Here is a 15509-nt window from a genome sequence, read left to right as displayed (position 1 = left end):
ACAGTTGTTTCTGGGGCATGGGTGCTATAAAAATAAAGTTGGCAGCTATTGAATGGTAATGGAGGGATGAAGGTCCGATGTTCCTTGCAAGTCAACATTGAGTTAGACGCTTGAAAATTCTCTTTGACTTTTTTTAATCCCTTGCCATCTGTTTGAGGGTGATGTTCGTATTATCCCCACACAGGGTAATGAGGGTGCAGCAGCTTCCCGGCTTTTCTCATTGTTTCTGGACCTTTTTGCAAATGACAAGCAATCAATACATTTGTAAAAAACAAAAACTATCATGGTACACCAATTTGAGAAACTGATGAGAGCATCTTTGCATAACTCTTTGCATCTAAATATAAAATGAATTGTAATTACTTTTGCCACTTCTCCAGTGTGCTGGAACTGTCCTGGTCAGGCCTGCTTGGGTGGCACATGCTGAACTTTCTCGGGCTGACAAGAGATCAGGGTTTGCAGATCGGTAGCAATATTTGCCTGTTCTGTTCACCCAAAACTCAAGTCACCACAGCTGCTGGGTTCAGCTGCAGGGCATGCAGAGTTTGCAGCAGAGCTCCACTTTCTGTGGCTGCTGTTTTGCACAGAACTGTTCAATTGTGGATGCAATTTGGGGGAATCCAAATGCAGAACTCAATTCCATGTCTTGGGGACTTTCGTGGTCTTCCCATTGTGTCATAGGATCTGTGCCTCTGGGCAGGGTACAGCAAGGAGGGCATGCCCAGCCAGTGCACACTACATCTTGGGCAATCAATGATTGTTGGATTCCTCAGGCCTAGACATGTTTTGCTGCACTCAGCAGGAGCTCTGGATGCTCCTACCCCCGGTATCTACAAGCAGGGCCTTCCGAGCATGGAACTCAGAGGTATCTGGGGCTCCCATCCTGAGGTCCGATTTGGAGCCCTCTAAGCCTGTAACTCTGAGGCATCTGGTTTCGCATCCTCAGGGCTGATTAAGAACCCTCCGAGTCCGTAAGTCTGAGGCATCTGGCGCTCCCATCCTCAGGGCCGATTAGTAGCCCCTCAAGCCTGTAACTCTCAGGCGTCTGGCGCGCACATCCTCAGGTCCGATTAGGAGCCCTCCGAGCCCGTAACTCTGAGGCATCTGGCACTCACATCCTCAGGACCAATTAGGAACCCTCTGGGCCCGTAACTCTGAGGCATCTGTCTCTTAAATCCTAAGGGCCAATTAGAAACCCTTGGAGCCCGTAACTCTGAGGAATCTGGCGCTCACATCCTCAGGGCTGATTAGAAACCCTCTGCGACCGCAACTCTGAGGCACCTATTGCTCACATCCTCAGGGCCTTTTAGGAATCCTGTGAGCCTGTAACTCTGAGGCATCTGGCGCTCACATCTTCTGGACCGATTAGGAATCCTGTGAGCCTGTAACTCTGAGGCATCTGGCACTCACATCCTCAGGGCCTTTTAGGAACCCTGTGAGCCTGTAACTCTGAGGCATCTGGCGCTCACATCTTCTGGACCGATTAGGAAAGCTCTGAGCCGGGTGAGCCCGTAACTCTGAGGCATCTGAAGCTCCCATCCTCAGGGCCGATTGGGAGCCCTCTGAGCCTGTGACCCTGAGGCATTTGGAACTCATATCCTTAGGGCCGATTAGGAACCCTCCAAACCTGTAACTCTGAGGCATCTGAAGCTCACATCCTCAGCTTCACTCAGCAGTTCCTAGTTTAGCTCAGTATAGAGCTCACTTCACCAGCCCTCCTTTCAATGACATGTCAACTTACAGCACGGGTGGCATATTGCTGCGACTTGACTTACAAAAATGAAATAAAATACAAACGAGGCATCCATCTGGAATGTTTCCTTATTATTGGAACTCATTACACTCCTTTTAACGTTTTCATGAACATTGGTATTAATTTTGTGCCACTATCAATCCTTAGTAAAATGTCATGTAATCTAAAAAAATGTTGCTGAACATGCCATATAGTTGATTTTTTATTTTTTTTGTCTGGCGAAAATATACTGATTTTTGCTGCATTCAGTTTGCAAACTTGACAGAACTAGGGCCATATTTGTCATTATATCACGCAGTGCAGCGAGTCACCTTGCCCCTAATATGCGGATACCCTTCCAAACACTACAGTTGTAATCAAATCCATGATTTTTATTTTGGGACAAGGAAGGAAAAGTATGGGGAAAAAAATCAACATTAAGCAAACGCCATGCGCAGATAAATGCGCAAGGGCTGGGTTTTAAACAAGCCATTTGTGCCACAGGTGCGTCACTTTTTATATGGGGGGGGGGAGGGAGTGACGCACCAGCCACACAATGTGCTTGTAAATAAGCTCCTAAATGTACATAGATAGGTCTATTCTATGAAGTGGAAGAATTGTAAAACAAGGTGTAACACACCACTTTCATTTGCTACACATAGAATAAGGACATTCTACTGCACCGAATTTACCAGGTGCTTCAAATACCTCCTGTTCCATGTTTGCCTCTGGAAAATAAGAAAACACGTGTGGAATTGTTGCTTTCCATACCAGCCTTGCACAATCCAGGGCAGTGTGTAGTCCAGGTGAGGTGCTTGCTACATACTGTCATCAGAACCATTTTCTACATCATCCTACTTCATAATAAAAGGGACGGATATGTGCTCTCAGTAACATGTGTGGATGAAGATGGGTAGCACAGGAACACCAAGAGCAATATTTCTCAGTTCTTGCATGACATCCTGATAAACACCGAGAAGAATTTCATAAAATTGTCAAACATGAGTTCGGTTTACTATGAACAGCACTAGGCAGGTTCTCACCTGAAAATGCGTTGCTCGTGCAATTCGAAAAGCCCCTGATCATTCACCCTTTTGACTGTATGAGAAAATGTCCAGACGGACAGCGTATTTATGCACCTGGCTTCAAGTTGGGTGCACAGAATACATATCAGATGTGTGGGGTGACGGTGCGTTTATGACTCTGAACTGTCCATCTGTACGGCCAAACAAATGCCCAAGTTTTAGTTTAGGGGCAGGACTCACAGAGGGGCATATTATCAAGCCAGGCGATACAATTATCGCCGCTTTAGCGGCAGAAAACTGCCGCTAAAACGGCGATAATGGGCGTGATAATATGCTCTATGGAATTCCAATTGAAGCCCATGTTAGACGTCCTTCACATCTAACATGGGCTTCAATTGGAATTCCATAGAGCATATTATCAAGCCCGTTTTAGCGGCAGTTTTCTGTCGCTAAAGTGGCGATAATTTTATCGCCTGGCTTGATAATATGCCCCAGAGTTTGAAGACGGTTTACTACCCTGGAACCACATTCAAATGAACTCAAAGGCAGAAGTGCATTTCTAGACTGTAAATTGAGCGGAAGGAAAAGCCCTTTTCGACAGAGTTTTGTAAAGTGCAAATTCTACTAAAATGTGTGTGGATTTTGCTGTCACTAAAATGTCCCATGATCACACTAAGCGTCGTGATGGGAGGACGTGATAATTAGCACCAACTTGTAAAATGTGTTTGTTTTTTTCAAGATGGTGGTTCGACGGGAGAAGCAATTGAAGACGTCATCTCAAGAGTTCGCGGAGGAGACGCCGGGTCAAGTGGTGGACTCTCGCACAAATGGAATGCCAACACCTACCGCCTCTGGGGAAGGTCTTTAAAATATAATCCCGCTGTTATTGATTTTGAGGTAAGACTTTCTCAAATCCAAGAAACCTGAAACTGTAAGTAATAAAGGTGAAGCAGACCAGATAATTTCATATTTTCTTTTTACTGCGATTCTATCACTGGGCAAAATGAAACATAATAGACCATGGATTTTATAGCTCCTTCTGTACATTTATCTTCAGTGGTGAAATTTCTTAGCAGTGCTGATAAATGTGTGACTAAAAGCTTAATGCTCCAGCAGCTGGTTGCACATTTTATATTTTAGTGGACTTTTAGATTTAATTCTAACCCATAGGCAGTATCATTCACGGATTTATTATAGATCACAGCAATACTTCTCTATTTAAGTCGGGTTATTATATAGTTTGAAATATGTACAATAACAACATACACAACATGTTCTCAATTTCAGATGTAAACATTTCCTATCATAACTTTGTGTGTCATTTTCTGGCTTGATATTTACAATAGCAAGCCCATCGAAGTTTAAATATTGCGTACAATACGGGTGAGTAGCGCGCTTTATAAACCCCTGATTGATTGATTGATTGTACAGTTCTCACAGTGTACATGGAGAAGCTATGTTTTACACCCAGCATGCAATACCATTTTATAGACGTAACTGAAGTTCCCAGAGTCAAAATAATGAACCACATGCATCAAGCAATTTTGCCCTCGCAAATGGGCCGATTTGCAGAATAGGCCCGTTTGCGAGGGCACAAAGGCCTTTTCTGATGCATCAAAGCCTTTCCATTCGCAAATTAGGTAATCGCAACTTTTTGCGATTACTTAAATTCCAAATGTATTTAGGGAATTGCAATTTGCGATTCCCTAAATGCGCTGCATCAAGCCTTTCCTAAATGCAAACTGCATTTAGGAAACGCTAATTACCATCAACTTCAAGCTGATGGTAATTTGGGCATTCATTGAAAAATGCACAAAAGTGCTTTTTTCAAAGTGACATGTTGTGCACACACATGCCCTTAGGGAATATGTGTGCACCACCTACTCATTTACCTTTTGGGGGGCTGTATCATGGGGGCCTTAGGCCCCCTGGCACCCTTGGAATTGTATTTGTAATTTGTGATTGCCAATTTGGTAATAGCAATTTGCGAATGTATTCCCATTCATTCCTATGAGCCTATAGGCTCATAGGAATGAATGGAGTGACATTACCTAATAACGATTCGCAATTTGGGAATCGCTATTAGGTAATTAGGAATCACAAAAATTAATGCAATTCCTACATGTATAAGGAATTGCGATTCTTTATTTCTCCAGTGTGTGTCACTGTGCTATTTCCTGGCTCTCTGTGACCTCTCCTGAATATTTGCAGTATCCCTTTTCTGTCTCCGTTTCTTTCTGAGTTCCCTATTCCATTTCAGGTCTGGCTAGAAACAGCTTGAGCTGTCTAGAGCACATGGCATGACACACACACACAAACATGTGCAAACACACACGCACCCCCCTTTGAATCAGCGCTTTTTCGCCATTGAGTTGTTTGGTGAGCTCCTTTGAAGTACTGGCTTAGTGGGCTGTGAGCCACTGTTTGGATCACACCATGGCATATTTCGGATGTTTACATTGATTAACATACTACTTTTTGCATCAGTAAACTCCGCTGATCCTCATCTAGTATTCACACTTCCCTTTTACACAGACACTTATTAATAATTAGCTGGCCTGCCTATGTGGGTCTTTCTCCTTCCCCTTGCTCTTCTCCTTCACTCTGGAGATGTGCTGTTGATTCTGGAGAGGATGCTGCAGCTAGTTCTGTAGCTGTCCAATGGTGGCAGGAGCAGAATAGTGACTTCAAAGGAGTTGAACCAACATTCTCAAATATACAATTGCACCATGGAGCTCTCAAACTCTGCTGATGTGAAGGAGGCAGTGATGGGTCCAAGGATAGTGGAAAGAGACACTTCAATATCCTTTTGAGAGCTGACTTTAGTGACACAATGCCTCAGAACACACCACCACCGTTAACCTCCAGCGCAGGTAATGGCCTAACAAGGCATCAAACAATGCATTGAGACAGGCTAGTCTGACTCTACTGTGACTCTCATCCCGACCATATGCCAGACCTTTCTACACCTTCTTCAGGGAGGTCAGGCATTGTCAGTCAAGCTGATGATCTTATGGTCAGGCTCCTGCAACTCATTTATCTTGGCAAAGGAGTACCCACATGCAAGATTGAAAGTCCGATAATCACTCAAGGCACCTTATGCAATTAGTAGTGGTTGCTGGCCTGTTGGGTATAATTGCTAGTGGCCTGACCTTACATTGGGTACCTAATCCCAAGATAGCCATGATGAGTGAAAATCCCTGGTCTTTTCCACATAAGCATGGAAAGGGGCCTGCCTTCTCTGCGCATTTTCCATGGCCATCCAACAAGATGCATGTCTCCCATGAGGATATACATTCAGCGAAGTTGTTGTGTCTTGGCTGTTCCAGTATCCACTTTTCCGCACACATGGTGAATAATCCTCCTGCCTCGTCGCTGGATTGAAAATATTTTTATAGTCACTGTTTTTGTATTCACCACTTAGGGTGTCAGGCTGTTCCATAACTTTAGTGCTTTTTCCTAAAAAGCCACCTTCCCATAACACTCTGGAGCACCACCCTGAAGTTTCATTCTAGTACATCTTTTGGTAATAATGTTACCCTCAGAAGATGGTGCAGGTCCCAGCTACAGGGTGCAGCAGAGAGACCAAGTCCCCAACCCATCATACTCCCTAAAGATTGCTGCTGCTTGTGCCTATGATGTCTTCACTAACAAATGATCCCACTGTAACCGCTGGAAAGCACAGGACCTCCAGCTTCTCCAGAATACAGCAGCGGCGCTATATTTTGAACGGGCTACAAGACTGGGGATCTGCTTGTGCTGTGCATGCACAAAAAAATATCAAGACACAACTGTAAATAGGGCATTCCCAATTACACTTTCCCTCTCTCTCATATCAATCCCCACATAAAGGCTGATACAAAACTAAGCATACTTTTCTCGATACCCGCACATACACTTTCGCAATAGTTCTGGGTCCCTTCCCATGAACAGCAGCATCGCCCTCGGATATTGATGTGGTATGTCCCTAGCTCTGTGCAACTCTATTCTAGTCAGATGTTCACTAAATATGGCCACCTCTCTCAAACACTAAGGGGGAGAATTTTCATTATTTCAGGGAGCGCAACAAGCCACCTTGCTGCGCTGAGCTGCGTAAAAGGGAAAGGGCAGGAATGCACCGTATTTACAATGATATAACGGATTCCGGTCCTTTTCTTGCAGACAATGTGTTGCGGAGAACCGACGCAGGCACCCTTGTGCTGTGTTGCAAGAGTGTCTTCATTGCATACACAATTGCTTTTGTGCATGAAGAGACACCTTTCTGGACAAAAACATTCCTCTGAAGCATTTTCCTCTTTCTACAGCACACATAGAAAATAAATGCCTCAGAGGATAGTTTTTGTACATGAAGGTGGAAAACAATCCTCTGAAGCATTTCCCTCATTCTATGTGTGCTGTCATAATGCAGCAAACATAGAAAATGCCTCAGAGGATTGTTTTTGTGCAGAAAGGTGTCCCTTCATGCATAAAAACTATCCCATCTGCAACACAGGCATCCTTCAACACGGCGCAAGGGTGCCTGCATTGGCATTAGGCAACACATTATGCGCAAGGAAAAGACAGAAATCCACTATATCAAGCCACCTTGCTGCGCTGAGCTGCGTAAAAAGGAAAGGGCAGGAATGCACCGTATTTACAATGATATAGCGGATTCTGGTCCTTTCCTTGCATACAATGTGTTGCCGTGCACCAACGCAGGCACCCTTGTGCTGTGTTGCAAGGGTGTCTGCATTGCAGACATAGTTGTTTTTGTGCATGAAGGGACACCTTCCTGCACAAAAACATTCCTCTGAAGCATTTTCCTCTTTCTATGTGTGCTGCAGAATGCAGCACACATAGAAAATAAATGGGGAACAACATTTACAACGCAACTTTTACAACGCACTACACTTACAACGCATTTTTTACAACGCAACATCCATTACAACGCATTCCATTACATAGCATGACACTACAACGCATTTTTAAAAACTACCTTTACAACGCATTCCATTACATCGCATACTACCTTTACAACGCATACCATTACAATGCATAATATTACAATAAACTATCCAACACTTACCCTACTGTTGCACCCCCTGGAGTTAGAATAGTAATTTTTACCCCTATACTATCCAACACTTTCCCTACTGTTGCACCCCCTGGAGATAGAATAGTAATTTTTACCCCTATACTATCCAACACTTACCCTACTGTTGCACCCCCTGGAGTTAGAATAGTAATTTTTACCCCTATACTATCCAACACTTTCCCTACTGTTGCACCCCCTGGAGTTAGAATAGTAATTTTTACCCCTATACTATCCAACACGTACCCTACTGTTGCACCCCCTGGAGTTAGAATAGTAATTTTTACCCCTATACTATCCAACACTTACCCTACTGTTGCACCCCCTGGAGTTAGAATAGTAATTTTTACCCCTATACTATCCAACACTTTCCCTACTGTTGCACCCCCTGGAGTTAGAATAGTAATTTTTACCCCTATACTATCCAACACTTACCCTACTGTTGCACCCCCTGGAGTTAGAATAGCAATTTTTACCCCTATACTATCCAACACTTACCCTACTGTTGCACCCCCTGGAGTTAGAATAGTAATTTTTACCCCTATACTATCCAACACTTACCCTACTGTTGCACCCCCTGGAGTTAGAATAGTAATTTTTACCCCTATACTATCCAACACTTTCCCTACTGTTGCACCCCCTGGAGTTAGAATAGTAATTTTTACCCCTATACTATCCAACACTTACCCTACTGTTGCACCCCCTGGAGTTAGAAAAGTAATTTTTACCCCTATACTATCTAATACTTACCTTAAATGCAATTTAATATTATGCGTTGTAATGGTATGCGTTGTAAAGGTATTATGCGATGTAATGGAATGCGTTGTAAAGGTAGTTTTTAAAAATGCGTTGTAGTGTCATGCTATGTAATGGAATGTGTTGTAATGGATGTTGCGTTGTAAAAAATGCGTTGTAAGTGCATGCGTTGTAAAAGTGTGCGTTGTAACGACATACATCCAAAATAAATGCCTCAGAGGATTGTTTTTGTACATAAAGGTGGAAAACAATCCTCTGAAGCATGTTCCTCATTCTATGTGTGCTGTCATAATGTAGCAAATATAGAAAATACCTCAGAGGATTGATTTTGTGCAGAAAGGTGTCTCTTCATGCATACAAACTATCCTATCTGCAACACGGGCACCCTTCAACACGGCGCAAGGGTGCCTGCATTGGCATTAGGCAACACATTATGCGCAAGAAATCCACTGTATCATGTTAAATACAAATTGCAGCACACATAGAAAGAGGAAAAGGTGAGAAGAAATAAAGATAGTTCTCCTTATTATGCATCAGCTTGGGAGGCATAGCATTTTGACACATTCCCAAATCGACCAGTAATGGTAAATCTGGGAATGCCCCACAATCTTGGGTTGGATGTGTGGGAACACCCATGCTCCATCCATGGAACACCTCCCTGGGACAGAATAATGCAACACAGCGAATGGTGCTGCGTTTTTCCAGATTTATCAAGTCACGCAGGGCCACGCAAGGTGGCCTTACATGACTTGAAGAATTTAACTTAGTAGTCGCATCACACTTGTGCCTCCTTGTGAGGCGCAAGGACAACACAACTCAATGATAAATTTGCCCCTAAGTCGCCTCCTAAAATAGCTCTGCAGTCTCTTTCACGGAGAAAGACTTGTTTGTTTGGTGCTGAAAGTATATGAAGGCTGACAGTAAGAACTCTCATACTCAAAGGAGGTATACTGATGCATAATATGTGTAAATCTAGACGACTTGCAAAAAATAGTGTACCAAAAGGAAGTAGCAGAACATGCGCTTTGCTACAAAATGCAAAATCAGCCACCACACATTGCTTTATAAATTATAAAAATATTGCTTTCTAAATCATGTATTCAATTCTAATAAGCCACAAACTGTTGACTCTGAGTTTGTCACTTGTACAGTGACCCAATGCTGCCCACAGCAGAGTTGGTTCAAGTCTCTGAGTGACATCATGATGTCTTCCCCCCATCCAAAGGACCCTGGGCAAACACTCTATGGGAGAGTCCTCTTTTGCTGATCTTGCACATGTACATAGATACTGATTCCACACACCTTCTTCAAATTAGTAATCATCTTCCAGCAGCTTCCCTCCTAATTGTGTTCAATTTTAGGGCCAATAATCTTTTTAAGCTGACTTTGTGTATGCATTGATTAGTATAAGGACATAGTCACACAGCTTGACCACATCACTAGCCAGCTGCCACCCCCTCCTTGTCTTGCTGGGTTTGAGATGGCTTCTTGTTACCTAAAGCATCGAAGTCCAGGGAGAAGGAGCAGGCCTCCATTTATTCATATGTGTATTTTCTCCTGAAGCTGAAGGGCTCTGTTCAACTGTAGAAGGGGGTCTGCTGTTAGTGGCGTAGATATGTTAGTGAGATGCAGGGAGTGTGAGTCTGAGATTTCCCAACCATCTCAGCTGTGGTCAAGATGGGTTTTCAGTGCATCTTGCTGGGTTTGCAGGACTTTTTGATGGACAGTAGGGGGGGGGGGTTGGGGATTTTGCGCTGCTACTGTTGTCAAAGACAGGGATAGAGATATTCTGAAATGTTATGAACATTCATGAAGCACTTCAAGTCTAAGCAATTATTGGGTGTTGTAAACAATGGGATTTGTTAATAGACAGCAGAAGATTGGTGAGTTGGACATCTGCTCTGGAAACTGCACCACATGGGGTTTACAGTTTGTGATCCCAATGATATAAGCATGTGCTGCAGTGTTTGGTAATGTAATAGTCTCCCAAGTGTTGAGACACTTTCGGGGTCTAATGCACTCACTAGTGTGTGTGTATGCGTGTGTGTGTGTGTGTGCACATGTGTGTTGGTGCATGCATACTGTTCCTATTTTTTATTAGCTATTTTAGATTTAGAATTACCTTAACTGCTAGCAACAACGAGGTGACACACAGAGAACATTTTTTTACCAGCAGGACCATCTCAAGCCTGTAGGATCGCTGGTGAACAAGCAGCATATTCTGTGGCCGAGTCCAAAAAGTAAGAGAGAGAAAAATATTGAAAAAAATATAATTTCACACTAATATCATTAAAAAACATAAAAATAATGTTACTTAATATATATAGTGTAAAGTAGTACATCTTAAATATTTTAAAATATACCTTTAATATAATGTACTTTAAATAAATCTCACTAATATTTAATACAATATATAAATATATATTTACATAAACGCACATACATATATATGTTTGTCTATATACATATATATACACATGTATGTATAATGTAACACAGTTATTACAAATATATATTTTCCATTATAATAAATATTTTATTTAATTCTTTAAAGTTACTACAATAAAAATCACATTATTTGATATGAATATATATATATCTATATCACACATAGAGTTCCAAGTAAAACACACGCTCAGGAAATACGACCAAATGTAGGTTTAATGGTCTAGTTTAACAAGACCATTAAACCTACACTTGGAGGCATTTCCTGAGCGTGCGTTTTACTTGAAACTCTATATGTGGCATTATTGACCGGCAGGCTCCGCCGGCATCATGCACCACCTTCCTACGGGCCGTGGTTTCCAGAAGGAGTTCTGTTGGGACACATATATATATATATATATATACCAAATTTGGAAAATTTTGAACTTGGTTCAGAAAGCGTGCTATTTAAAAAAATGGTGTAAATCCATTCAGTAGTTCCTGAGAAATTCGAAAAGTAAAAAAATATCGATATCTGAGGGCCAAGGAGGATTCGCGAACATTCCCAAGCATGAGCTTGATTCTTATTGGCTGTCAACACTCTAAACCAGGAAGTGTTGGCCGCCATCTTGTGACTCGGTTGATCTGAGTCACAAGAAAAGAGTAAAAGAAGCACAAAAAACATGAATAGGGGGCAGGGTAGAAACACCTTGACCCCCTAGGCCTGCTCAGGGGATCCCACAAGGACCCCAAAGCCAAACAAAGCATTCTTTAAAAAATAAATCGTCCGAATTCCCACTGGCTGCGCAAATCCAGCTGAAAAAAATGTAAAAAACCAAGTGCGGGCTACCGTGCTTTGTTTTCACGAAGCCCCCGGGTGGGCCAGGTCCCGGGGGCAATGAGAAAATTATATGCAGGGGTCTGCGGGGGGCCCGCAGGCCCGGGGACTGCCACCTGCCCGGGGCTTTATTTAATATGCGCGGGGGCACGCGGCCCCCCCAGCCCTGGGGACTGCCACCTCCCCGGGGCTCATTAACTCAAAAATGCATCGGGGGCTCCTTCCTCCCATGCTGCCCTGGGGACAGCCACCTCCCCGGGGCATTATTTGAATAGGGGCTGGGGGGCCTCGAAGGCCCCACCAAGCCCCGGGGACGGCCACCTCCTCGGGGCTCCAATTAAATTGCAGAAGTGTGGGGAGAGCTCCTGCCCCTCCCCACAGTGCCCTGGGGACCACCCCCTCCATGGGGCATACATAAATGAAGTGCAAGGGCCCATTGTGGAACCCCGGCCCCGGGGACCACCACTTCCCCGGGGCTGTGCAAATGATGGGTGGGGGGCCACAAGACACCTCTCCTGGAGCCCTCCATGGCCCTGGGGACCTTCATCCCCCAGGGCCAGCTCCTGCAATGTCCCATGGTACCACCCCTGGGACATTGCTGTTTGCTATGGCAAGGTGAGACAACGTCTCCCACCCTGCCATAGCAAACACTGCTTTGCTTCATGCAAGCGAAAGCAGGAAATCTGCTCTCGCCTCCAAGAAGCAAAGCAGAATTGCTTTTGGACAATGGGAGCTGCATGTTAGCAGCTCCCCTTGTCTAAAAGCAATGCCGGCTCCCGCAGCAGGCGGGGAGCCAGCTGGGACCGCGGGAGCATTGGGGCTCCCCCCGCAGTCCCCAATGTGGGGCCAGTTTCCAGGGGATGGGCCCCCCTTCTGTTTTTTTTAAACAGATAAGGCCGGGCCCCGGGCAGTGGAATCCCCGGGGCCAAAATTGGCCTTAGGAGGGGGGCCATGCAGCCCCCACCAAAGTTATAAAAACAAAGTCTGGGCAGGCCCCAGGGGATGGGGTCCCCGTGGCTAAAAGTGGTCAAGGGAAGGGGGGGCCACACGGCCCCCTTTCTTTAAAAAAGGTTTTGCTGGTCCCCGGGGGATGGGGTTCCTGGGGCCAAACCGTCCTGGGGAGAGGGGCTGCATGGCCCCCCTCCCCTAAAAATAGAAAAAAACAAGGCCCAGCCCTGGGGTTCCCAGGGCTATATTCGGCCTGGGGAGGGAGGCTGCGCTTGCCCCTCTCCCTTTTCAATTTCTGTTTTTTAATTGCTAAGACCCTGTGGGATGGGGTCCCCGGGGCCCAAAAGGGTTAATGGAAGGGGGGGCACACAACCACCTTCCTAAAATAAAAAAAACTAAAGAAACCCAGTGTTCTGGGTTGGGGGATTAAGTCCACTTGAATCCCGAGGGTCCCTGGGGGCTAACTAGCCCACCAGGTACTTCCAGTAAGCCCTACACAGTGGGGTTGCTGAGAGGTGGTCCGAGGCCATGCCCCTTTTTGCACCACTCTGCACACGTGCCTCTTGGCGCACTGCTGGTGGGGCGATGAGGTCCCATTGTGTCCTGAAGACCTCAGGACTAAAGTGGACATCATCCCCCGAGCAGCAGGGCGCCAGGAGGTTTGTTTGCAGAGTGGTGTAAAAGGGGGCGTGGCCTCGGGCAACTGTCAGCAATTCAGCTGTGTGGAGCTCACTAGAGATAACAGGAGGGCTAGTTGGCCCCAGGGACCATCAGGAGGCAAGGGAACTCCACCCCCCAAACCAAGAGCACGCCAGGAGGTGCGCTTGCAGAGTCGTGGACAAAGGGGACATGGCCTGTGTCCACCTCTCAGCTCAACTGTGTGGGGCTTACTGGAGGTAACAGGTAAGCTAGTTAGCCCCTAAGTACCCTCAGCAGCAAAGTGGACTTTAATCCCCATGCAAGAGCGCCAGGGAGCGTGTTTGGAGAGTGGTTGGGAAAGGGGGTGTGGCCTGCTATGAGAACTTAGCAATGCTGCTGTTTGGGACTGACTTGGGGGCTGTTACCTCCACTAAGTCCCACACTGAGGGATTGCTAAGAGGTCTTCGGAGGCCATGCCCCCTTTCTCCACCACTCTGCAACAATGCCTTCTGGAACAGTACTGGTTGGGAGATGACGTCCACTTTACTCCTGAGGGACGTTGTGGGCCAAGAAGCCCTCCTGTAAGTCCTACGCAGCAGAATTCCTGAGCGCTGGTTGGAGGCACAGCTCCTTTTCTCCACCACTCTGCAAACGTGACTACCAGTTAAAGAAGCACTTTAATGTAATTGGTCTCGCATTTGCAAAAGTTAGAGCTATTGGCGCTGTAAATCTAAAAGATTTTTTTACTAATTGTTTTGGAGTGGAGTGGATGTACTTTGTGTGCAGTGGAATTATGTGGTATGTTGTACAGTGAAATTATGTGGATAGAAAGTATGTGGTACTTAGTGTATAGGAATTATGTAGAGTGGGATTATGTGTTATGGAGAGTAATTATGTGGTATGGTAGTCTGTGTTGTGGAGTGGTAACCTCAGGTCTAAGGTTTAGTCTTCCTCATTTCTCTAGAAGCTAAATTATGAACTCAATGAGACAAAAGAATGAAGGAATCACTTAGGGGCACTTCTGGACCTAGTCAGAGGTACGAGCAGGGCCACTGGAATTATGCGATTGTGTGGCTGCACCGACTGTCGCACAAATATACATTTTCCGCATTAGCCACATAATCCATCATCTGCTGCGCTGCCTAATCTGCAGATTTGAACTAAAAAAGATTTGTTTTTAGCTCAGATGGCTCAAACATTCCCAAAAACGAAGCGACAAGTGTTACAGCGAGGTGGAAGGTCCTATGCAAACCTAGAATGATCACCTGTTACTTATTGCTAAATGTGGGTATTAAATTGGTACTAATGGTGTGCAAGCCACTCTTGCTTCTTTCTGCACCTCTCTTGCCTCTTTCTGCATTTCTGTTGCTTCTTTCTGCACCCTTCTTTCTTTTTCTACACTTCTCTTGCCTCTTACTGCACCCCTCTTCCCTCTTTCTGTACCTCTGTTCCTTCTTTGTGCACCTCTCTTGCTTCTTTCTGCACCCCTCATGCCTCTTTCACACCCCTTTTCCCGCACAACTCTTGCATTTTTCAGCACCTCTGTTCCTTCTTTCTGTACTTCTTTTGTTTCTTTCTGCACCTCTCACTTCTTTCGCCACCCATTTTGCCTCTTTCTGTATTCCTATTGCCTCTTTCTGCACCCCTCTTGCCTCTTTCTGCACCTCTGTTCCTTCTTTCTGCACTTCTTTTGTTTCATTCTGCACATCTCTTGCTTCTTTCTGCACCCCACATGCCTCTTTCTGCACCCCTCTTCCCTCTTCTTGCACCCATTTTGCCTCTTTCTGCACCTCTGTTCATTCTTTCTGCAATTCTTCAAAGCTCTATTGCTTCTTTTTGTACCCCCTGGCCTCTTTTGCCACCAATCCACCATCTTTCTGCTCCCCCGTTGCCTTTTTCTGCATCTCTGTTCTTTCTTTCTGCACTTCTTTTGTTTCTTTCTGCACATCTCTTGCTTCTTTCTGCACACATGCCTCTTTCTGTACCCCTCTTCCCGCTTTTTGCACCCCTCTCGCCTCTTTCTGCACCTCTGTTGCTTCATTCTGCACTCCTCTTGCTTCTTTCTACACTCCTCTG

The 15509-nt window shown here is 45.0% G+C and overlaps 1 protein-coding gene across 1 annotated transcript in view; it reads left to right on the top strand.

The window, feature by feature from the left end:
- Positions 1–15509, top strand: part of C8A (complement C8 alpha chain) — a 447843-nt gene that overhangs the window by 279090 nt on the left and 153244 nt on the right. The window contains exon 9 of the mRNA XM_085602506.1: positions 3497–3654. Coding sequence (XP_085458632.1) covers positions 3497–3654 — 158 coding nt within the window. The remainder of the gene's footprint in view (positions 1–3496; positions 3655–15509) is intronic.

This window comes from Triturus cristatus, chromosome 4_2 (assembly GCF_964204655.1).
Source record: "Triturus cristatus chromosome 4_2, aTriCri1.1, whole genome shotgun sequence".
Classification (NCBI taxonomy): Eukaryota; Metazoa; Chordata; class Amphibia; order Caudata; family Salamandridae; genus Triturus; species Triturus cristatus.
Note: the sequence above shows the minus strand (reverse complement) of the source record. Positions and strands in the feature narration are given on the sequence as shown.